At 39.3% G+C, this 24968-nt stretch overlaps 2 protein-coding genes across 11 annotated transcripts in view; both read right to left on the bottom strand.

Moving 5' to 3' along the window:
- NEK10 (NIMA related kinase 10) overlaps positions 1-7610 on the bottom strand; it is a 105848-nt gene extending 98238 nt beyond the window's left edge. Inside the window, exons 1-4 of the mRNA XM_089531322.1 lie at positions 7500-7610; positions 4493-4589; positions 4113-4173; positions 853-986 (exon numbers count right to left, since the gene is read on the bottom strand). Coding sequence (XP_089387448.1) covers positions 853-986; positions 4113-4173; positions 4493-4554 — 257 coding nt within the window. The 5' untranslated portion in view covers positions 4555-4589; positions 7500-7610. The remainder of the gene's footprint in view (positions 1-852; positions 987-4112; positions 4174-4492; positions 4590-7499) is intronic.
- A 9116-nt stretch (positions 7611-16726) lies between these two features.
- Positions 16727-24968, bottom strand: part of SLC4A7 (solute carrier family 4 member 7) — a 100696-nt gene continuing 92454 nt past the window's right edge. For 8 of the 10 annotated variants that reach the window (XM_089532912.1, XM_089532916.1, XM_089532906.1 and 5 more), the window contains 3 exons: positions 24397-24497; positions 22692-22799; positions 16727-19691 (listed from right to left, as the gene is read on the bottom strand). In XM_089532912.1, coding sequence (XP_089389038.1) covers positions 19610-19691; positions 22692-22799; positions 24397-24497 — 291 coding nt within the window. In that variant the 3' untranslated portion in view covers positions 16727-19609. The remainder of the gene's footprint in view (positions 19692-22691; positions 22800-24396; positions 24498-24968) is intronic. The other 2 variants (XM_089532909.1, XM_089532910.1) reach the window with 1 other exon arrangement.

Genomic DNA, 24968 nt, shown 5'->3' with positions numbered 1-24968 from the left:
TACAAATTTCTCCTTAGATTACTTAACCCTAAAAAAGTAATATGATTATAGAGATTACTAAGCCTCAGTCAGTGTGATGCAATGACCAGAAGGTTACTCTAATATCAGAAAGAGCTGCATCCGTATGTTCAACCATGGACAAATACTGGGGAGGTCCTCCCACTTTCCCACATATTGCAGCTCCTATGGGTATCTTCAGCTTCTTTGGAGATCTGGCATGAACTTACTGGAGGTGCCCATCAGAAAATGAACAGTTTCTGAGTCCTCCTAACTTGGGCTCAAAGAACATTAACATGCTTTGGTCTCAAGTTGGCTTACAACTAGGCACAAATGTTCTTTGAGCCCAAGTTAGAGGAACTCTTAAACTGTTTATTTTCTGATGGGCACCTCCAGTAAGATCATGCCAGATCTCCAAAGAGGCTGAAGATACCTATAGGAGCTGCAAGCTTATACTGAAGGGAGTTAACACCCTGATAAAGCTTCAGCATAGTACTGTTTGTTGTACTGGATTCCTGGACAAACTTTCCAGAATATCCAGAATATTCATTTCCTCCTGTATACAATGACACAAGTGCACCAGAGGATGAACCACATGTGCACCAGAGGATGAGCAAAATCATAATTTCTAAACGGCCTTCATATATAAGATAATAATTACAAGATGAATAAAAATGAATGTGACTGAAGGCTAAAATGGGAAGAATATTTATTCTTAGGCCTAAAAGGCTTTTTAGAGTCTTCAAAAGTTCTACAATAGGCATAGTAGGAAAGGAAGAAGGGAAATGTGTGTGATAGGAATTCATAGGATTCACACAAATAATCTAAACATTTATTATCTTTAATGTATTATACCTAAAGTGTTCCAGTTCAACAGCTTCAGTTGATTCTTGCCATTGACCTCTACATCTCTCTCCACACGTATTGCTAGAGTACTGCTCACACTCGGTCATACTATTATTAGCACATTCAGAGTGAAGGGCTGGCAGCTGCAAATGCAAGGGAGATTTAATATTAAGCAAATGACATAAAGTAATTAAGCAAGCCTGACAAATATTTGTGATTATTACTAGGACACTGCCTCTCTTACTTCGTGCTAATATAAACAGCAGTTTTAAAGCCACCCTGGAGTTTTTGATGCTTCTTAGCTATGGCTATGTGCATAATACAAATGGATACACCTCACATATTGAGGAGAGTACTGATGAAAAGACCATGATAACACACTAGGCATTCTCAGGGCCCAAACAGACAGGCCAAAATAAAGCTGTTTGAGTCACTTTGGAGGTATGCTTTTTAAATGACACATGCATCTTAAGAGGCCAAAAGCTGTGCCAAAGCTGCACTCCGGTCCTTAGGACTGGAGCAAAGTTTTGGCACGGCTTCCAGCCTCTTAGGACGCATGCATCATTTAGACAGTATACCTCCAAAGTGACCAGAAGCAGCTTTATTTTGGCCTATCTGTTTAGGCCCTCACTGAGCAGCCCAGCCTAAAAGCTATGCCCAGTATTATTGAACTGATAGAAGAAGGAAACCTGCATTGTAACTTCTCACAAAATCTCCATAATAATAGATATGAAATCTGATTCAAATGGACTTCCTAACACAGGAAGACACCGCATAATAGAAGTAATATTTCTGGAAATCCTGAAGCAATAGGCAACTGGGTGGAAACAGGATTTCTCCCACCATGGCACTACTTTTCTGGAGTGGAGGCACTGCATGCTTTGGTAGAGTTCTCCATGTCAGACCAGATTTTGCTGAGGAGCCACAATAAATGTACCAGACAGCTATTGGACACCAACAGTGTGTGTGTGTGTGGGGGGGGGTGACACTGGTGTAGGATCACTCAAAGACAACAGCACTGGTACCATAATCAACACTTTTTAGTACTGAGCAGAAAGAGGCATGATGAATACCTTTTTAATGTCTTACACCATTAAAAAACTATGATAAGACAATCCAAAATAAAACAAAAGGTAGCCAGAAGGTGAGACTCCCAAATCAGATAGCACTGAACCAGTTACTGGGGTAGAGCACGTGACAACTACGAGGGAACACTGTGGCTAATGATGCTACTAGACTCAAACCAAAATTGTACAACACAGACTTTTACAATATATGGAACAAGAAATGCCAGATGTCCAAACAGGGTTCATGAAAGGAAGAGGCACTAGGGATCATATTGCAAATATACATAGGATAATGATACCAAAGAATTTCAGAAGCTCAGCCTGTGGTTTATAGATTATAGCAAAGGTTTTGATTATGTATATCATGATGGATTATGGATTGTTCTTAAAAAAATGAGTGTGCCACAACATTTGACTGTCCTGTACTCAGATAAAGGACTACTGTCAGGACAGAACACAGGGGGTCAGGTAAGGCTGCATTTCATCAGATGAACATTAAGAAAACAAAAATAATGACCACAGATGATTTACACAACTCTAAAATAGACAATGGCTACATTGAATGTGTCAAGATTTTCCATACCCTGACTGCAGTCAAGATATCAGAAGACTGGAACTTGAATGGACAGCTATGAAGGAACTAGACCAGATCCTGAAGTGTAAAGATAAACTGTACACTCATCCCTCCATATTTGCTGCTTTGATATTTGTGGATTTGATTATTCACAGATTTGATTAATATGTTCTCTCTAGGAATATCTAGGCCCTTTAGTGCAACTCTATGGTCAACTTTAACTAAAAGTTTCACTGAAAGACCTAGAGATTCCTAGAGAGAATAATCTACTAGGTATTTGTAGCTCCTCCACTGCAGTTCTATGGTCAGTGTCTGTAGGATGTTGACAACACAGTTGCACCGGAGGACCTAGAGATTCCTAGAGAGGTGTCCTCTTGGGTAAAAGCATGGTGGTTTTGTTATTTGAGGTTTTCCATATTCACAGGGGTCTTCTGCCCCTAACCCTAGTGAATATTGAGGGACAAGTGTATAATTGAATACTAAGGTTAGAATTGCCTATGCCATCGTATTTCCAATTTCCATGTATGGTGGTGAAAGTTAGCCAGTGAAGAAAACTGACAAGAAGAAAATCAACTTATTTGAAATGTAGTGCTGTAGAAAAGTTCTATGAGCTGCTAAAAAGACAAATAAATGGATGATCCTAGAACAAATCAAGCTTATTGCTTAGATTTTGTTGCGCAAAAGTCTTCGCACTATAGATATAATTTAGTAAACCTTTGCCTTAAAAGTTTTGCTGGGCTGCAAAAACAACTGAGGGGGACACATGCAACCAATGGAGCAGGTATTGCCTACCTCTGTATTGTGGAGTATCAGAACAGATTCAGTGAAAGAGAGAGGGAGTATAGGTTGTGTCAGCAACTATGACATGCAAAAATGGCATCACTGAGTAGAGGAATAGACAATCCAGTGCCTGACCTTGGTGCAGCCTGTTACAGTCTTGGTGCAGTCTATCTATACAGTGAACCCTTGTTATATGCTGGGGTTTGATTCCAAGATCTCCCGTGGATAACAAAATCCATGGAGGCTCAAGTTCTATTAAATATGACAAAATGGTGTCCCTTATAAAAAAATGGAAAATTGAGGTTTGATATTTGAAATGTATAGTTTTTTTTAACATTTTCAAACCGTGGATGCTTGAATCTGTGTATAAAAAAATCTGTGTATAAGAAGGGCCGACTGTACTTTCTAAAAATCTGTAATACACTTTGTATGAAAACACAACAAAAGAAGAAAAAGAAAACAAATACAGTGGGCCCTCCCCTTATGCGGGGGATCCGTTCCGGATCTCCCCGCATAAGGGGAAATCCAGATATGCTCACGTCCATTGGTTTTCTTGCTACATGGCTTCCACTTATGTGGGAAGCCACATATAGTGCACCCATGTATGCCACAGGCGCACTGTACAACTCTCCATGGTACAGGAGAATAAAGGCAAACTCACTGAATTCCTTCTTTCCCATACCTCCTACTTCTAAAAAGGATCTAGAAAGATCACTGTGGGAAAATGAAATTAAAAATTGTTTCTTAATTTCATGTTTTGTATTAATAAACAAATCAGTAAAATGAAATTAAGAATTGCTGTCCAGTTTAATAAAATGTTAGCTCAAATATTGGCTATTGAAAAATACCTGTTGCTTGCTTGACTGAACATTTAGAAGTGCGAGAAGCCTTTTAAGACCAGAGTGATCCCTAGAAGAAAAATAAATTATGTCCATATTAACAGCACATTATTACATTCCCTTCCTTTTCTTGGTGTATAATGCAGGTTAAATCATATTCATGTTGATATTTCTAGTATTGCTTCAGTAGCTACCCTTTCCCCTACCCCATGCTTGTATACATTTCTTAATCACTCATTGTCTCTGCCAAAGTTAAAAGGTCTGAACAAACTTGGTGACCAGAGTAACAGTTACCAAGTACACATAGCATTTCAGATTAATCTGTTCTGTTCAACAGCTGGTGCAAATTCCAGAGAGTCAGTGCTGACATTTATTGAAAAGTACAGTACCCTTGAGGTTTGGTATCTGTTGCCTTTTCTGAGGTCTTCACCTTCTTGGGTTGATCAGGCATTGTATGACATCAAGGCATCAAGATGAACATACTGTCTTTAAATGGAAAATAAAATATAAAGAATGCAGTTATTGTTTTGTCATTACATGAAGGTCAACAGAGAAAGAAACATAATTTGTTATAGATCAACCATTCAAAATACAAACCTGGAATTGAAAGCATTCTTTTAGGTTGGGTCACCAGTTCACATTTACTAGTGGAAGGGTTTTGTTTTGTTTTGTTTGCCTCATTTCATTATTTCAAAAGCCCATGAATAGGTTAAACACTACATATCACAAATCCATTTTAAGATACCACTCCTTTTCAGAGTCATTTTCTCTCTATCATAGATGGGTGCAATGTACAGTTGGAAACACAGAATTAAATATTTCAGACCTTGGTCACAGATAGTATGCAATAACCTTATCCAACATCTGTTGTCATGACTCACAGAAAAAATTAAGGATTAAAGTTGAGTGGCCCCTAAAATTGTGGTTTTTACAGGGCTGTTTGAATGGCTTTTATGCATTCTAGAATCAGAACATTTCAAGAGATGTTTCCTTAAAAAACAAAACAAGAAAAGTAAGCAGAAGCTGGATGGCCATCTGTCGGGGATGCTTTGATTGAGAGTTCCTGCATGGCAGGGGGTTGGACTGGATGGCCCTTGTGGTCTCTTCCAACTCTACGATTCTATGATTCTAAGTGGTGATTTAGAAATCAGTGCCCAGAAGCTTTCCTCAGAGGTAAAAACAAGTGTGGTGGTCACAATGCAAAAATGTGTCAGACATCAAGCTAAAGCCTCTAATTGTACCTGTTCATCCATATGACTTTCTTCTCTAAATCTGAAGCACTGGGCCAAGGTTAGGGAGAGGAGACACTTGAGACAGGATTTGCACAACCAGCAAATAGCAGAAGGTTTTAGCTGATGCAGTAAAAATGTGCTTAAGTATGCTGATAAAAATAGATACAGTAATCTACCTTGCACATTTAACCTATGCAACAAAAACACTACATCAAGGGGAAAAGTTCAGCCCATAACTGAAGTACACTCATTATGCCTTTTCAGATACTTTCATGAATACTACATCCACCTGCATACACAATATACTCTATGTGTGTGTGTGTTTGTGTGTATAACTTGAAAGTGCAACACAAATGGACAGGCATCTCAACCTTTACCTCACCTGGATGCCTTAATTCCAGAAATTAATCTCATAAAGAGTAGATTTAATTTGTTGCAGGAAAATAGATATTTTGTAGACTTTCATGAGTTAATGGGCACCTCAAGCCACTGTCCAAGACTAAATTATAATATGTAAATAGAGATAAATGAATGACTGGAGAAACAGATTTAAGATGCTTCTGCTTATTTGGATTTCTGCTTGTCTCACTCCCTCTAAATGATTTAATATCTTTTGAGTCTTTTAAAATTGCTTTGTACCATATAAATTTGATTTCACAGTGTGGTTTCCCTGAAATGCTCATAAATAGGGTGCGATATAAATAATTTAAACAAACAAGCACATTTTATATATAAATGTGCCTTCAATGAACCTAATTCATTACTAATATTTGAGATTGCCAAGGAAAAAAAACTGGAAACAGCTCCAATTGTTCAGGCAAGGAAATTTCAGCAGGTGTTTCTTTTTACCTGGTCGCCTTAGGAGCAACACCTGCTGAAATCCTTGCTTCTCCAAAAGTCGCTTTGGACTTATGGCGACCCCAAGGTGAACCAATCTTGGGGTTTTCTTGGCAAGCTTTGTTCAGCGGATGTTTGCCATTGCCTTCCTCTGAGGCTGAGAGAGTGTGCCCTGCCCAAGGGCACCCCAGTCGGTTTTTATTCTCGTTTGTTGTTGTTGTTGTTGTGTGCCTTCAAGTCGTTTCTGACTTATGGTGACCCTAAGACATCAAGGGGTTTTCTTGCCAAGTTTCTTCAGAGGGGGTTTGCCATTGCCCTCCTCTGAGGCTGAGAGAGTGTGACTTGGCTAAGGTCGCCCAGTGGGTTTCCATGGCTGAGATGGGATTTGAACCTTGGTCTCCAGAGTCATAGTCCAACACTCAAACCGCCACACCAGAATGGCTCCCATAATAAACCAGTGATTATTCAGAGATAAAGTTGTGTCAATCTGTAGCATTAGAGACATAGAGAGCTCTTGTCGCAACCTTGAGACTCAATGATAAGAAAGCATGAGTCAGCCTACTTTCTCAAATGCATCTGAGGAAGTAGAATTTAAGTCTACGAAAGCTCATGCTGCCAACTTCTTTTTCAGTTTGGTCCAAAACAGACTTCAGGAATATTCCAGTTTGAGACCACTTTAACTGTCCTGAGGATCAATGCTAGGGAATTCTGGGAACTGTAGTTCTGTGAGACATTTTGGAGTTCTCTGTCAAAGAGAAAGCTCTGGTGCCACAATAAACTGCAATCCCCATGATTCCCTAGCACTGAGCCTCAGGGCAGTTAAAGCAGTCTCAAACTGGATTATTTCTGCAGTGTGTGTTTTGGACCTTAATAGTCTCAAAGGGGCTACTGCTCTCTAGATACTAAACCAGTGGTTAATAATGAAAGATGTGATAAAGGTCTTGATGAGGGGTGAAGGCAGGGGTACTTTTCCTTCACAAAGTCTATGCTGGACAACCCAAACAGGTTCCCTCCAGTGTTCCCCAAACTGTGCCCTTTAAGGGAATTTTGGACTACAGCTCCCAGAAGCCTCAGCCATGTTGGCCAGTAGCCTGGGACTCTGGAACACTGGTCAAGAGTGTGATCCGCCCTGGAGGCAACAATGTTCTTATCTATAGTGCATTGGTCCCCAACCTGTGCCCTTTTAAGGGATTTTGGACTTCAGCTCCCAGAATCCCACGCTATTGGCCAACATGGCTGAGGCTTCTGGGAGTTGAAGTACAAAGCCTCTTAAAGGGGCAAAGGTTGGGGACCACTGCTCCAAGGCATGGGACTGAAGCCCACGTACCAAAATCTCTCTTTCTACTCACATACTTCGCTGAAACCGGCGACCCAACCGAAGTGCGCCTTAGCCAATCAAGGCGCCCCTTCTTCCCCGAGGTCAGCTTGCTTTGGCCAATGGAGAGGCTGGATAGTGAGAGGAGACAGGACTCCGGGGAAAGGACTAACGCATTTGACGTTGCCATGGGAACGGAACTCGCCGAGTTTCCCGTGGGCGTGGCTTCGTCGGTGACGTCGATTCCCTCGCTTTCTCTGATTGGCTAATGCTGCCTCCCTCTTTTAAAAGTGAAAGAATGAGGAACTGTGCCCCTTTAAGGGAATTTTGGACTACAGCTCCCAGAAGCTTCAGCCATGTTGGCCAATAGCCTGGGATTCTGGGAGATGAAGTCCAAAATCCCTTAAAGGGCCAGAGTTTGGAGAACACTGCACTTTAGGCAAGTCACACTCTCTCAGCCTCCTCAGGAGGGGAAGGCAATTGACAAGCCTCCCTTAAGTTGTAAATTACTCAAAGCACACAACACCTTGAGAAAATGCAAGCCTAGGACTAACATTGTCGTTTTGTAATGTTTTTCCACTCTCCCATATGATTTTTAACACCTTGGCCTGATGGAGAAGCCAATGGAGCTCCGAAAGCTTGCACCGTGTATTTTGTGCATCATGGTTGGCTCCTTAAAGGTATCACTGTTGTTTTTAAATAACAAATACAAACAAAAACAAAAACAAGCTAAAATACAAATCCTTAAAAACCAACTTCGAAGATTCAAGGTCACATAGAAGGGCAACATTACGTAAAAACAGGGATGGACTCAGAACCAGTTTGATCATAGAATCATAGAGTTGGAAGAGACCACAAGGGCCATCCAGTCCAACCCCCTGCCATGCAGGAAATCCAAATCAAAGCATCCCCGACAGATGGCCATCCAGCCTCCATTTGACGACCTCTAAGGAAGGAGACTCCACTACACTCCGAGGAAGGAGTGTGTTCCACTGTTGAACAGCCCTCACTGTCAGGAAGTTCCTCCTAATGTTGAGGTGGAATCTCTTTTCCTGCAGCTTGCATCCATTGCTCTGGGCCGTTCTCTGGAGCAGCAGAAGACAAGCTTGCTCCCTCCTCAATATGAAATCCCTTTAAATATTTGAACAGGGCTATCATATCACCTCTTAACCTTCTCTTCTCCAGGCTAAACATCCCCAGCTCCCTGAGTCGTTCCTCATAGGGCAAGGTTTCCAGACCTTCCACCATTTTAGTCGCCCTCCTTTGGACACGCTCCAGTTTATAATGTCCTTTTTTAATTGTGATGCCCAGAACTGGACACAATATTCCAGGTGGGGTCTGACCAAAGCAGAATACAGTGGCACTATTACTTCTCTTGATCTAGACACTATACTTTTATTGATGCAGCCTAAAATCGCATTGGCCTTGTTAGCTGCTGCGTCACATTGTTGACTCATGTTCAACTTGTGGTCTACTTGGACTCCTAGATCCCTTTCACATGTTGTCTCATTCAGCCAGGTTTCTCCCATCCTATATCTCTGCATTTCATTTTTCCACCCTAAGTGCAGTGCTTTACATTTCTCCATGTTGAATTTAATTTTGTTAGCTTTGGCCCAGCTCTCAAAACAGAATCATATTACAAAGGAAGACCCACTTCTGCTCAGATGTTGTTGAGATAAGACATAAGTGTGGACCATCGTTCTTCAAAAGGCAGAGGAAGATTCAACTCCCGCAACCTTCTTGATTGATCAATGAGCTTTTCGATAAACCAAAAATCCCAAAATCGAGACCACCCATCAGTCATATTGGCCTTTCCAGTTTTCCAAGCCCTGGCGATTTCAATGCTGGCCAATGCCAACAAAAATGCAATAGTATCTTTATTGTGCAATGTCTTGTTTTCAAACTTAAAACCTTCCCCTCCTCACATTCATCAATATTGAGTGTAAATGCGGATTGAATGCTAACAAATTAAGTGCCTTACTCAAAATAGCTCATTTAGGACTACTATGTACAAAGGAAAGTAACTTTTAGAAAGAAAAAGCAATAGGGATGGGAGAAGGCAAGGAATATAAGGGCAGCCTTTATCTGACCAAAGGTGTACCCAGTCTAGGATCTTGTTCCTGTAACGGCCAATTAGATCCATATAGAAAGCCCCCAAAGTGGAATATGAATATAACTGGAAGTGGTTGCAAAGGTCTTCACAAGTAGCCACAGACGGCTTGGCAATAAATATGTCTAACTTCCCTATAAAGCCATCCAAACTGGCGTGCACCAAATATTGCAAATGTTATTTCTGTTGCTTTAACTATATTCTATGTACCATTTTCAGACTGACCACCTCTTTTTTCTGCAGTGACCCAAAATACGCAGCATTCAAAGTGTGGTCACACTACAAATTTCGGTTAAGGCACTGCTAGTAGCAGTTTCATTTTCAGTTTTTTTAAAAAAGTTCTTCTACCAGCAAAAGTGTATCTGTTCATTTCCTGAAGAACGGCATAGTATTTTCTTCCTGTTGTGTCCCTTTAAAGCGGTTTCTGATTTATGGCGATCCCAAGGTGAACTTATCACCAGGTTTTCTGGGGCTGTGTGTGACTCACCAAAGGTCACCTAATGGGTTTCTGCAGCCCAGCAGGGAATTGAACCCTGGTCTCTAGAGTTGTAGGCCAACACTCAACCCATTACACCATTCTGGCTCTTTAATGAGTAGCTTACTTACCCCATTCCCCCCTCCCCCCCAGATGATGCTCTAATCTTATTTTGCTGTCATGTGTCTACAGGCATCATCTACTCAGCTTCTCCAGGTCTTGCTTTTAGTCCAGCAGCAAGCATCTTTTAGGGAACTTGCAATGTAATGTTAGCCCCCTCCTGTTCTTTTCATTGGCACTCCTGTGCTGAGTGACTATTGGAAATACGCAAAGGAATGGGCCATTACCAAAGATTCAGCCCCCCACTGGACCTTGAAAAGCAGCACCACCATCATTGGGAAAGTTATTTGAGTTGCTGAAAATAATTCTCCATATCCCCTACAAGAACAGTGGTTTTCTGACTTTTTATATTGTGACCCCCTTTACATCTATATGCAGACCTCAAGCGGTATGTGAATCAAAATATTTTCTTTGTTCAGTGTGCATATTTTCCTTCACACATTCAGATATATTCATGTTTTAACATATTACAAGGAAATAACATTGTTCAAATTAGGAATTTTATTTAAATATATTCAATAATATGTCGCACGTGTAAATTTTACAGTGTCTCGCACACAGCCACACTCACATGCACCAATGCTCAGATATGTACACATCCAGGTTGATTCTGCACTGCAAAAATAATGCAATCTTGTTATCCCATTGAATCCTGGGATTTGTTATTTCTTGTGATACCAGAGCTCTGTGATAGAGAAGGCTAAATAGCTATTAAAAAACCATACAAATCCCAGAATGCCATGGCAGTTACAGCAATATCAAACTGCATTATTTTTGCAGCGTGGATTCATTCATTCTTTCTCTCATACACTGCAACATTCATTCTCAGGACAGTGATGGAATGGGTGGGGGAAGAAATGGTGGCCCAGGATGGGCTCCACAAGAGGTCATGATCCAGTGAGTTTCCCTGCTCCTCTCATCCTCCCTCAAGCAGAGCTGGCTCTTCCAAGAGTCCTCCTTTCTTCCCCTCCAAGTCAGAAAAGGTTTAGGAAGCCGAGGAGGAGGGGAAGGATCAGAACCGCAAAGTCTTGCATCCCCTTGAGCATCCTGCCCATCAGGGGTCCCACTTACCCTACGGTTTGAATGAGAACCACTGGGTTAGAGAAAAATTCCTCCTGGGCCTAAAGCAGCTCAGAGCAGCATGGAGACATGCAAAAAGTGCTTCCCAACCCCCAGGATTTGGGGGCAGTACATTTTCTTTTTTTAAATGGCTTCGAGCTAAAATAATGGCTTGGAGATCAATTTTCTGTGAGTTTTCTTATCTAGGCCACGTTCTGGAAGTATTTATTCGTGCTAATTAATTAGACACACATATCCTCCCACCCTGAGACCTTGCCATTCAACAACAGACCAACACACAGATTAACATGTAAATCACTTCCTCCTAACCAAGTGTTACACAAGTATACATACCCCATACACTTCCATGCCACCACTCTCTGAAGAGGCCAGCCACAGATGCAGGCAAAATATCAGGAATAAATTCTTCCAGAACACGGCCACATAGCCTGGAAACCCCACAGAAAATTATGGATGTTGGCCGTGAAAGCCTTTGACTTCACAATGGCTTGGGGAGTTTCTTTGTATAACATGACCGCAACTAGAATTACGGTTTGTTTGTTTTTTAAACATATTTATCTACGGCATTTATTGTGTGGCTTGGAGAGGTCCTGTGTGGCCTTTAACTCACCCATCTAGCACCCATCTTAATCGGGAATCTAACTGTAATAACCCAAAATTTCAAAACTGAAATAGACTCAAACATCTGAGCAGTTCTTTGTGAAACAAGCTGTTCTGTACAGCAGTTCTGGTCCCTACAAAAAAGGACACAATGCCATATTGAAATACATACTGTATGTAGTATGCTTTGGAACTGAAAGACTGAAGATGTAGGTTTCATATTTCCAAGAAATAGTTCATGAAATTTGGGAGCACTCAGTATTCATTTGGCTACTTGGCAGGTCCCCATTTAAGATAGTATTTCTCAATATTTTTTTGTATTGTGAAAATGTGGGGTTCCCCTAAGCCTGCTGATACCACTGTCTTGTGTCATTTTCATTATGTAACTGTAGTGGCACCTGAGACACTTGCTATTAGTATACGTTAAGTGGGACCTGAAACAATACATTACTATTTATTGCTGTTAAGAATCCAGATACTTCCATTTCATCATCTGTTTCTCACCCCCACTTCTTCTTCTCCCAATATTCCATGCCCACAGAGTATGTCCATCCACTTACTGAACTATTGGTGCAAGCATTTTCCTCATGAGGTTTTATTCCCTGGTGGTCCCAGCCCTAGTTTGCTAACTCTTGTGTGTGCATGGGGTTGCTTTGGATGAAGGATTGACCTCAGAGGTCTGAGATCACTTCGTATACTATGTATGATGGCAAAAAGGATATGTTGGAATGGCCGACCCTGACACACGCAAAACTTTTGTTCCTGCAGTTAATGCCCAGTATCTTTTAACTGCTATCAGTTCACCATTGTGGTATTTCCTTATGGTCATTAAGCTGAACAGTCACATTTGCAACACAGATGTGCAATTAATACATTGTTTGCTTTTGCTTTAAAAAAAAACCCTGAATGATCTCTGTAGGACACTGTAATGTAAAAGTGATTTTATTTTCCCATGCCTAACATTTGTTTTCTTGTGGCAGGAAGAAACAAGAACTGATTGTGGGAATGCATATTGCACTGTGCCTTGTGAAACACTATTACACTAACATTTTAACAGTCACAGAAGAAGATGTCAGTTTCTTAGGGTTTGTTCCTTCTTATATCACTAATAAATGAAGCTCTGGTAAGAATACAGGTGCAGAGAGGATTCCACCGAGTTTAATGAAACAGTGCTTGTATTATAGCTGGCAACATGATTAGAGAAAGAGGTAGAAAACCAAGGGCAGATTCACTCACTTGCTGTCCATACTGTGTCTCTACAAGTGAATGGCTGTCAAATTCACTCCTGCCAGAAACATGTAGAAACTCATTTCACTCTTGGGATCCTTGAAATACATTAATAGTCATACGGTCTTCTCTGCCTATCTTACTGCTATACATTCATTCTAACCCAGAATGCCTAGAAAAAAAGCAACCAAGACCGTTTTTCTTGCATTATAACAATATTCTTAATCCTGCAAAGCAACATATATTAGTATGGAATTAAAGATTAATTCAAACTGTTAAAGTCAGTGATATTTTATTGCTTTTTGTCAACATTTTGAAATTACAAAAAATAGCTTTTGCAACTGTCATTAAACAAATTATAAAGGCTGGATTTTTCACATTACATATTGGAGAAAAATTTGTAACCATATAAAATAATAAAATATTGTTTCCACATCTGAAGCAGTGTTAACTTGCTTTGGATTTTATTATAAAAGGAAATCTTATGCGTAATTAGAAAATTGTCATAAAAATTGGAATGAAGTGTGGCATTACACCTCAAATCAAAGTACAGGTTTTTGTTCAGCTAGATGTCCTGAACACTGGAAGACACACTTACAAAATAAAACATTGAGAACAAAATAGTAAAGGAGGCATCTTCTTACTAATAAATTGCATTATAAAAACTTGGCTATTAAATAAGTTACTCAAGGACTGCCAACTAGTGACAATATATACTAAATATGAAAACCTTTATTTTACACCAATTATTGTAACCACCTTCCTATAATTGACTAATTTGCTAAAAAGTTACAAAATAAAAAAAATAGTAAAATCACAAGACAAATATTATATATTCAGAATACAAGTATATATTGACACAACTATGTGCCTGTATGTTCACTAAATTAAATGATTATTCACAATATTTGTATTGTGTTAGGTAATGGATTGCACCTTTCTCAACTACCTAATTCTAAAAACATTAAATTACTGACCAAACTTAACAAAATACATTCATTATGTTAGCAGACTGGTGACTTCAAGACAAATCATTTACAAAACATATGTATAATACATACCATTTTAAACAATGCAGACCAGTGCATTTTTTAAAGAATGCATTATAACTATCCATGATATTTTATACTTGAAACTTACCTTTACAAAGGACACATTTTATACATAGGGATCAATGCATTTGAAATAAAAGGGGGGGGGGGGAAAATGTTCTGATGGATGCTAAGTGACTGACATGCTTTGTACACTCAATAATCAGGAATAACAACTCTTACATAGTTTGCAGTATGGAACACTGTAAGAACAGGATTGTGAGCAGTTTGTGCATATCTACACAGAGTTCTTCAGGTTCCTACATCAAAAAGCATGATATTAAAAATTTTGTATTCTATATGTGATACTTAAAAAAAATTAAATACAGAAGATGTCTACACCATATTAAAATTCAGACATCCTTCTTGTAAAACACAGTTTTAAAAAATCATTTTTAAAAAAGATCAGAAAAACCATATTTCCTGGGAGGCAAATACAGCCACTGACAATGTAAACTAGGAGTGCTTTCGGATAAGGCTTTTAATCGTGCAGTCGCTCAAATAGACTTGCACAAGGATCTAGAAATCAATTATTGAGATCCAGTAAGTACGTTGGCAGAACACAAATTTCCTCCTGCATATGTATGTTGTTATGTAGGGGTGGAAACTGCTCCCTTTCCCACTTCTTCCTCAGGTGTGCAAAAACAGCTCCCTTGCATGTGCAGCTGCTTCATCCTCTTGGCCACTAATCTGCTATGGGAGAGTGCCCAGGTACATTCTAGCTGTCCTTGTCTACTAGGGAAAGAAGGAGCAGCCTCTGCCTAGAGCAACACCCCAGATGTGCAAGAGCAGCTAGAACATGCCTGGCTGAATCTGTGCAGCCAGTCAGTGGTCAGGGGGATATAGCAGAGAATTGCAAGGGCAAGGGGCATTGCAGAAGCAAGTGCAGGATGCCTTCTTCCACAATGTGAAAAAAAAATACATATGCAGGCATACACCTGTATATATCACCAAGAGGATTCCAGTGTATGTCTTCTCCTTGCAGCTGTTCTGGTTCTCAACCTTTCTTCAATATTTTTTCTCCCCCTCCCCCCCCCAATTTTTTTGGGGGGAGGAGGAGGACACCAAACAGCTGCACAATGCCCTTTATTTATTTAGTAACATGAGGAGCCCTCTGTCTGGAAGCACCCTAGCTTATCATCCAGGAGGCTATCAAGGCATCTAAAAAAGTATTCAGCTACTTATTCTACTTGTTTAAAGCAAACGTACTGGCTATAAATTAGGTTTTACCCCAAGGTGAATCAGTGCAAAGTAAATTTACTAATTTACACCTTTTAAGGCAACATTTTTACCTACATACAGTAAAAGCTATTTCCTTCACTGTTTTACTTTAATACTATCATTTTTAGAGATGAGGAAATAATATTTATATAAGGTAAAATAAGCAGTAGATTATGTTAAACCCGAGTTACTACTAGAGTGGTCGGCATGTCATCAGGACTTATTGACTATCAAACAGATTAAAATGTGTAACAAGACACTAATGACCAGCACTGGAATAGTCACTGTCAACTGCAGTGTAAGTCAGGATATTTCTGGCACTGGAAAATATTTGTACATAATTAAAAAAAAATAAATACTGTTATTCTAAATAGGTTTCAGATCTTCATTTAAATTACCAAAATTATGAACCCTTTGGCACTGAAGAGTTTGTATGAACTGTTCAGCATTATGGAATTCTATGCTCTGAAAACAAAGGGTTACAGTTCAAGGCAATCTGTTTGGGTCTTTGCAAACAGCTATGCACAGCTCTGAATACAGAAATCTGCAAGTCATGGAAGACAAGTATGAACAATTCTGTAAAAAGTCATATATACATGATTCGCTTTTGACTATATCAGATCAAAATTTTGAAATGTAACTGTAAAAGACATAGACCATATGCTTACAAGATGAGGATGGGCAACAGATGATCATGATTTTCAAATAAACAAAGTGCATGTTTCTTGAAGACTAAGGCACAAGCTACCAGACATCCAGGAATGAAAATAGCAGTTCTGTTGTTCCTAAAATTTCACATCAAAGCTAAGTATAAATGAAAAACTGATGGTACTGAAAAACCAACTTTCAGTCTATTGTAGTTATACAACTCTCTACACGTTTATGGCTCCTGATTTTAACCTTGTCTGTGAGCTCAAAATACACTCAAAGCAGCATTTTTTACAATAAGTGTTACACTCACTATTCAATAACACTTTAAGTTGCATTTCAAAATGTCATTGCATGTTCTTACTTGTTTCAGTCCAAATCTATAGTTGCTTTAGCTATGTTGAAGAATTTGCTTTTATACTAAGGACCTTTTAAAAACTCTGGAGATTATAACATGCGAATCGCATGCGAATATCCCCAATGGGATAGACGTGTATTTAACTGTCAATTACGGATCTTACTGCATTCTCCCATAGTCAAGCCGTAGGCAGCTTGTATGCAACCCAGGCTTGTCCTGTAACTTTTCAAGAACAGGAAAATCCCATTCTTGAAAAGCCACATAATAAGCCTAGGCTGCATACGGGCTGCCTATGGCCTGACCACAGGAGAGTGCAGTAAGATCCATCACTGACAGTTAAACTCACATCTATCCCGTCAGGGATATTTGCACGCGAGTCACGTACAATCTCCTCTGTCATGATGCAAACTGCATTTAAAGTACCTACAATTTCTAAACCACACTGCAACCTAACTGTCAAGCCTCAGACAAAGCATAAGTGATATGCACTTTTCCTTATCCTAATGACACAGTAAGTGAAATTCCAAGAGGCTGCCAAAAAGAGGAGGGTCAAGCATTTTTTTTGTTAGCATTCAGGCAGTTTCAGCAACAACACTTTTGTTGTTGCTGTTGTTAAAGTTCTTTATACTGTGACTTTCATACGAATAGCATTCTTGCTCAGAGCAATTAGTGAAGTGGTTTCATGGGAGGAATCACTAGGTGCCTGGCAACCACCAGGGATGGGGTGGAAAACACATTCTTACTGGAAACTTATTAAGAGGTGGCTCATGCACACCAATGGCTCCCAAGTAATTAGCAATGTGCTTGGATAGTGCTGACCATCCTCTACCTCCACCATCACTTCCCTCTGGCTGCCACTAAAAATAATTTCCCCACTTCAACATCTCTGACAGTGGTAGCAGTTGGTGATTCCTGCCAGTGAACCACTTCTTTGGTTGCTGCTGTTCCCCTGTTCAAAGGAATATTAGCTATTAGAAACTTTATCTTTAGGCAAAATAACTCAAGTTCATGCTAGTGTACTAATTACTATTCAGTCACAGTTAAAAGCCCTTGTTAACTTCAAAGAGACAAATGTATAATTACTTCATTCTCCCTCTGCAATACTGTATATGGGGAGCGTGAGTAAAGCCATAAAGTTTAACATTGGCTGGATGAAATCCTGATGCACCCAGCACTTTATACCATGGACTCTAGTAAGGTAACAAAGCAGTATGCTTTGGAAATAGGTGGTGCCTCCCAGTTTGACATGCCCTTTATGTAGTTTTAACTACGCTGCATTATTCTAAAGTAATACAAAGCTATTCCATATTCATTTAGAACTCACTGACATAAATGGGAACACACTGAAGTTTTACGTAGAGAGTGCTGAGAGTTATCTCCTTTCCTCTGTACCAGCAGTGTGCCACTGAGCACAAGTCTAGATACAACACATATATTTTCATACTTGTTCTATCATTAGTGCCCAAAATAAAAAGGGCACTATCTACATTGGTTGGTATTCCCATGATAGCCCATTCATGAAGACAATAAAGTATATTTAATTACTTATCACATCATAAAACTTGGGCCGTTAAAAATTAACAAATTAGATACTGCATATGGGAAAATAGGTTTATAAGAAGAGAAGCTTGTACTTTAAAGTATTCAAGAGGAAAATGAACTGTAAGAATATATACTGTAAGAACATGGTGGATGTGACTAGTGATATTTGTATTTTATTTTTAATGGGTGGCAGGGAAGTATTATTTTATTCACAAAATGGAAGAAAATGAATAAAAATAATGTGATATCTAATAAAATCAACTTCATATAAAATTGTTACATCCCTAGAAAACAAAAAAAGCTATTTAATACACAATTCTAACACTTCAAAGCTAAACATAATAGTCCCACAATTCAGAGGCTTCCTTAGGATGTCTGCTTCAATACTGGATAGCTTCATATGCACATTTCCAACATCAGAAGAGCTTTTGCTCTAACTTACAAGTAAATTTCAGTTCCAAATGTGGCATTTCTCTAAGGAGTGTCAGTGTAATTATCTAGTGTATCTCACTCCCTTAAGAAGAAATCTTGACTGCATAGCTAGAACTTAGAATCTTATACTAAATCCAACAAATACTTAGCCTAATAAGGTCAATGACAATTATATGCAGAAGAGAACTCAGAGCATAAGATGTAACTAAAAATATAACTCTGTTTAAAATTTAGAAAACAGGTACAGAGCCTACATTTGTGCCATAATCCATAAACCAGAAGTAGTGAGCAGTTTTAATCCATCTCACTGGACACAGTATAATCTGTCTGTACAAAACATGCAAGGTGAAGAAGAAAGCTCGGTCCAAAACACACTGCAGAAATAATCCAGTTTCAGACCACTTTAACTGCCCTGGCTCAAAGATAAGGAATTATGAGAACTATAGTTTTGTGAGACATTTAGCATCTTTATCAGAGCACCCTGGTGCCACAATAAACTGCAGTTCCCAGGTTTCCCTAACAATGAGCCAGGGCAGCCAAAGTGGTATCAAACTGAATTATTTCTGCAGTGTGTTTTGGACCCTCAATAACAAATCACTGAATGAGGACCACTATGTGATATACTAGAAATTAAAATTGAAGATTAAAACTTTGAAGAATTAGACGGGAGTAAATTTTCTTTTAAAAGAGGTAATGGAATAATGTTTTCTAATACTGCGCTAGTTTATGATTTCAGAAATGGATCCCTATAAGTGTAAAATAAATCCCCCATTAAAAAGCATCATGAAGTGAGGAAAGGTTTTAAAAATGCATTCATTCACAAAATGGCACTTTTGGATGTTTGTTCTATGGAAACGGAAACACATAACATTTTGCAAAAACCCAAACAGTAATTGCCTGAAAACAGTTTGTGGATATTGTAATAAATTATATTGTTTAATAAAAAAGCTACATGCTCAAAATGTTTACATAATGCAGATCAATAATTTACAATTAAAGGTGATTTGACATTTACTGATAACTAAAAAGCAATTTCAATTTTCCTATTTAAAAAAAATGAAATAACTATTCCATTAAAATAAATATTTCCCAAGTGATTGCCACTTCTTATCTGAAACACTTGTTGCTTCATATACAGTATCTAGAGTTCAGTTTCAGTACTCTAAAGAAGCTTGGAAGTCAGTATATCCTATAAAATGATATATACCCTTTTTGCTTCTATAATGAGGTTTCAGCATCTACATACTTCATTTCTGGTGTATTTTCAATTTCTATTTTCACACTGTCTTCTTTTTCAAAGCTGTTAAGAATAATCAACAAAGTGAGAGAAGTAAGAATACACAGAATAGTCAAACCTTAACAAGTAGCATCTGGACTTATTCCATACATACTATATTGCTTGTTATTAATATGTATGGTACAGAGACATGCACACATTCCCCAATGAACACATTTTTGCACACTGCCAAAATTTACCCTCTAATCAATTATTTTGATTCAGGGTCTTTTTTTCATTAGAATTGCATTCAGAGTGCGAACCCTCAAAGAACACTTAGCCATTTATAGCTTCCCATTCCCCAGAACAGATGCATGTAGGATACATGCAAGAATAAAGAAGATAGTAATTATTTAGTTTAGGGCTGCCATCCTTTACTCACTTGTTAAAGAGTAAAGCCCCACTGAATTCCATGATCTGATTAAAACTATGCTTCCTATCAGGGTATGGGTTAAATCCAATTGTTAGTACTAACTAGAGTAGACCTGCTGAATGAATGAGACTTGTTTATATATTAGTTATATCCTGTCTTTTTCCTGATTATGGGATCCGAGACAGTTTACAGTACGAGATTATAACAAAATATTTTTAAAAAACATTAAATAGACAATATATTAAAATATTTAAAATACCTGTAAAATACAGGCACAGCACATCACATTAAAAGAACCTTCTGCCATCACCAATCAAGGGCCAAAAGCCTGTTCAAATAAAAAGGTCTTAACCTGATGGCAAAAAGAGATCTCAGAAGGGGCCAACCTAGCTTTCCATGGGAAAGTTCCACAATAAGGGAACAGCCACTGAGAAGCCTTTCCCCCATGTTGTCACCAGTTATACTTGCAACAGTAATGTAGCAGAGATAAAGCCCTCAAAGATCTTAAGGTGTGGACATATTATCTTTCATATAGTCTGGATCCAACACACAAGTCTTTATAAGTCATGACCAGCACTTTGAACTGTGCTCAAAAATTTGCCAGTAGTCAGTGAAGGAAAGGAGTTATATGTTCCCTGGCTAGCTGGCTAGCTGTCTGACCATAGCATTTTAGACCTACTGAGGTTTCCAATTAATTTCCAAAGGCAACCCCACATATCGTGTGTTGCAGTAATCCAAACAATAATTTAATCAAGGCACATGTTACCATGGCCAGATCCAACATCACCAGGAGTAGACACGGCTGGCACATTAGTTAAGACTTTGATAAGTCCCATCCATTCAATTTGGTCTACTGTAGTTGGGACTAAAGAGTAGATTTATCATCAATTATAATATATTTAGTCTGGATTCAGATATTATTCCAATATCTGAGTCCAAAACTGCCTATAAACTTTCGTTTGTCCTTATACCTGAATTCAGATCACTGCAAAATCATTGTTATGGGAATGGTACTCCAAGAGGCTGCACCATGCAAAGGTCAAGTTATAACGAATGCCAAGGCATAAATAAGGGGGTGGGGGGGGGGGTGGGGGACAGGCAATATACATTGACTGTTGTATGTCTGGATGTTCTAGTAGTGCCATTTCACATTTCAAGATAAACAGCTAATTTGGCTAGCACCCTAACAGCTAAGCAAGGGGGTTATGATAGCCCGGTAATTTTCTCCCCTTTGCCTTCTAATTTAGCCCACCAGAAGTTTGAACCTGGTCTGGGGGATACCCTTCAATCCTACCCTTTCTTTAAGCTTTACCTCCTTGTAGAGGAAGATAGGACAAGACTTTATCCAATCACAGTTTGGAGATACCAGTGGGAACTCCCTTGTGCCAGCAAGATAATCCACAGTTATCTCTAAGCAGAGCCAGAAAGCAATCTTAGTCTGGGACTCATAGAGCTTCTATTAACACCAGTTGAAAAGGGATTGCTTCTCCTGCTCCTATGTGTGGAAACAGGAAGGGACAGCAGTCCCAGCAACCTTGTTTGAAAACAAAATTGCTCTCTCTTCATCATCATCCTCACAAAGAAGAGAGGAATGATTCAGCCACCTCTCAACCAGTGCTCTCAGGAAGTCCTTAAAAGTACTGGCTGAGAGTAGTTCCATAGGCATGGGAGTTACTGAAGTGCTTCAAACAATGTTTCCAGGAACTCTTTGAGGATGCTAGTTCAGAATTTTTCACTTTCCCACCCCTGACTCATGCAGGGAAGAGTTTTACCTTGCGCTTTAATCATGAATCCTCAGATGTCATGGTGCATGGCCCTCCTCAATTCATTCCAGTTCCCTGCCCATGCCCTAAAGCACATCTTCCTGTATAACTAAGGCGCGTTACAGACCGTCCCTTTGGGGTGGCCTGTAGGCGCACCTTTCCCCGCCGGATCGGGGCCTCAGTGGCCAGAGCGGCAGCCGCTGAGGCCCCGATCCGCCGCTTTCCAGGCTGCAGGGAAGCGGCAAAAGGCCCCTTCCCCGCAGCCTGGAAAGGGGTGACCTTGGGGCTTCAAGCCCCAAGGACACCCCGCGGCGGCGGGGAGAAGGAGAAAGGGGCCGTTTGGCCCCTTTCTCCTTTGGTCCACTGGGCGCAGCCGTCTGAAGGCTGCGCCCAGCGGATCAAACCAGGAAGGAGCTCCGAAACGGAGCTCCTTCCGGGGTCACGGAAAGGGCGCCCTAGGCACCCTGCCGCGACCCCAATACGTCACAACCGCGCCGCCTCGTTTGGAGGCGGCGCAGTTGTGATGTATTGATGGCGGCGGCCGTGTGGAACGGTTGCCGCCATTTTGTGTGCGCACAGCGTGCACTAGGGTTAGGGCAGTGCAGAAGCACCGCCCCACCTTAACCCTAGTACGCGCTCTGCGCGTACTTTTAAGCCCATCTGTAACGGGCCTTAGTCACAGCACTAGTTTATTCTTCTTGAAATCTGCTGTTTAAGTTTAGAAACCAATGGCCATTTTCTTTTGTCCCAGCTCTCTTAACCTTCCTTATGTTTTCCCTTTTCAAACAATCAATACAAAAACGTCATTGTGTATTCAAGGTATAAATGTAGACCAAATAATTTCCAAACAAAACAAAAAAGTAGAAAGTGTGAGTAATTATAGGCTACCTCAAGTTAGATCTTGCTACTTTGGCATTCTCAGTGTTCATGGAAAGAGCCTTCCACTGTGCAGTTTTGGCCATTTCATCTGATATGTTTACAACAGAAGGATCAACACTAAACAACAAACACACCATGATTAGTATTCCGTGCCTTGCAATAGCATTAATGTCATGCTCTTTACATTATTTGAGCCTTAAGTTTCCTATTTACACAGCCATTAGTGACATGCTATATGAAATACTACATTATAATACTATATTAATATGTGTAAAGATTACACACTTAAAAGGTATTTTAATACAGGGTGGGATGTAGGAAGCTTTTCTTTTTCAAATGAATCCAGTATTAGTTCCAAGACTGTTTTGAGAACAGATGACTTCTAGAGATCTGGACATTTATACTTCCAATATTTCTCATTTGGAACAGATGAACAGCCAAATGGCTCTTGTAAGAATGTGTGATATTTATCTTCTCTGTCACATATTTTCTTACCCTGAGTATGTCAGGCTACTTTAAGCAACAATATACAAAACCATTTCAGCATACAAATAGTCTTTGAACAGATTACCAAGAAACAGATGGGTGACTCTACACTGTTTAATTCACTGTGATACACCAACAATAAACAGATTTAAGGGAAGAATGGCATGCATTTTGTTGCAAAGCAAACCTGTCTATTTTTTTTTTTTTTTGAATGCACCTTGCATAAATAAGATGGTTCTTAGAATGCAGTTCCTAACTTATATTTCTAGCTGCTTTAGTATTCTAAATGGAACCAAGGAAAATATGTGTATATGTGTGTTAATGTTATCACAGGGGAGGGAATAGAAAGCTGGTAGCTACAGTTTTAATTTAAGGGAGAAGGAACCTGGAATAAAGTTTGCTTCCAGCACCAGGCAACTGAAAGTGCAAGTACTGTGTTTTTTAAGCTAACATCAGTTATCTTTTTATGATACTCTTTCTGTAGAAGCAATTGTCTCCATACTTATGTAACCCAATTCCATTTAGTCAACAAACCACAAAACATCCACTGACTCTTCTAGTAATTAACTGGCTTATATAAGAAAGACCAAATAGAAAAGTTATTGTACATGATATGGTGTGTTCCTTGAGTTGTTAAATAAATTTGTGAAATTTGTTATTAGTTCTCCCAGTACAAAAGGTTCATGTTCTTAGGTTCAAAAATCTTTTCACTTCACAAATGATTTACCTTATGGCACTGCAAACATTTTGTTCTGGCTTTTAGTAGCTGGTAAATATATGGCTCAGTTCAACTTATATTTAGTTACTTCAATGCTTTTTATATTAGCCATGCACAATAACAGACTAGACAGAACTGACCAAAAGAGCTTCTTCACCCTGAGAACAGCTGGTTGAAAGTGAGTCATCTGATCTGTTCAAAATGTTCATATGAGTGAGTTGGATGTAATTTAATACAGATACATATAGCTGTATTATACACATATGGAGGTCTCAGTTTCCTCAGGTAATGGTTGTTATTTATTGCTATCATGTTGGTGTCAACTTATGGTGACCCTCCAAATGAGAGACCTCCAAGAGCCCCAGTCATCAACAACTTTGCTCAGGTCTGGCAAACTCATTCTCAGGTAGTCAGTGTTCATTCTAAATTGTTAAATGCATTATTAAATGCCCTACTGAATACACAACCATCTAACAAAACAAACATAATGAAATTAATTATATAGCACACCTGTATTTTAGAGCTTTCACAGGAATTTGTAACACATCGCCTCTTTCAAATGGAAGGTGTACAGTTTCACTGTCCACTGACTGAAACATTCGTTCAGCTTCCTGAAAGTTACACATTATCAAACAGATATTTGAGAAATAATTTTGACTTATAAGAAAAAGGCTTTCAATACAGATTAAAGTTCTCTTACTAGATTTGGGATACATCATATCCCCAAGTATCAGGGGATGTGCCCTATCAAGCACATCTCCTGATACTTGGGGCACAAAATAGAAGGTTATTAAGACAACAGCAATGGAACTCAAGACCCCCTTTCTGGAAGCTATTCCTTATAAAATCAGACAATTATCTGATAATATCTGGCTGAATTTTCATGTAAGTATTCAGTACTGTGCAAACAACTTATGTTAATTTGTGGCCAATATAGCCACCCAACAAAGCTGGACATTTGTGAGGAAGCATGGATATTTTGAGTGTTTTAAGTCCAAAACAACCAAAGTACTACAGGAAGTGTTCTTCTAACGTATAAGGGCTTTTCAGTGTTCTTTTTCCATGATAGCCTCCCGCTACCC

This window comes from Sceloporus occidentalis, unplaced genomic scaffold, assembly GCF_023333645.1.
Source record: "Sceloporus occidentalis isolate IW3139 unplaced genomic scaffold, rSceOcc1.0.p SCAF_7, whole genome shotgun sequence".
NCBI lineage: Eukaryota > Metazoa > Chordata > Lepidosauria > Squamata > Phrynosomatidae > Sceloporus > Sceloporus occidentalis.
Note: the sequence above shows the minus strand (reverse complement) of the source record. Positions and strands in the feature narration are given on the sequence as shown.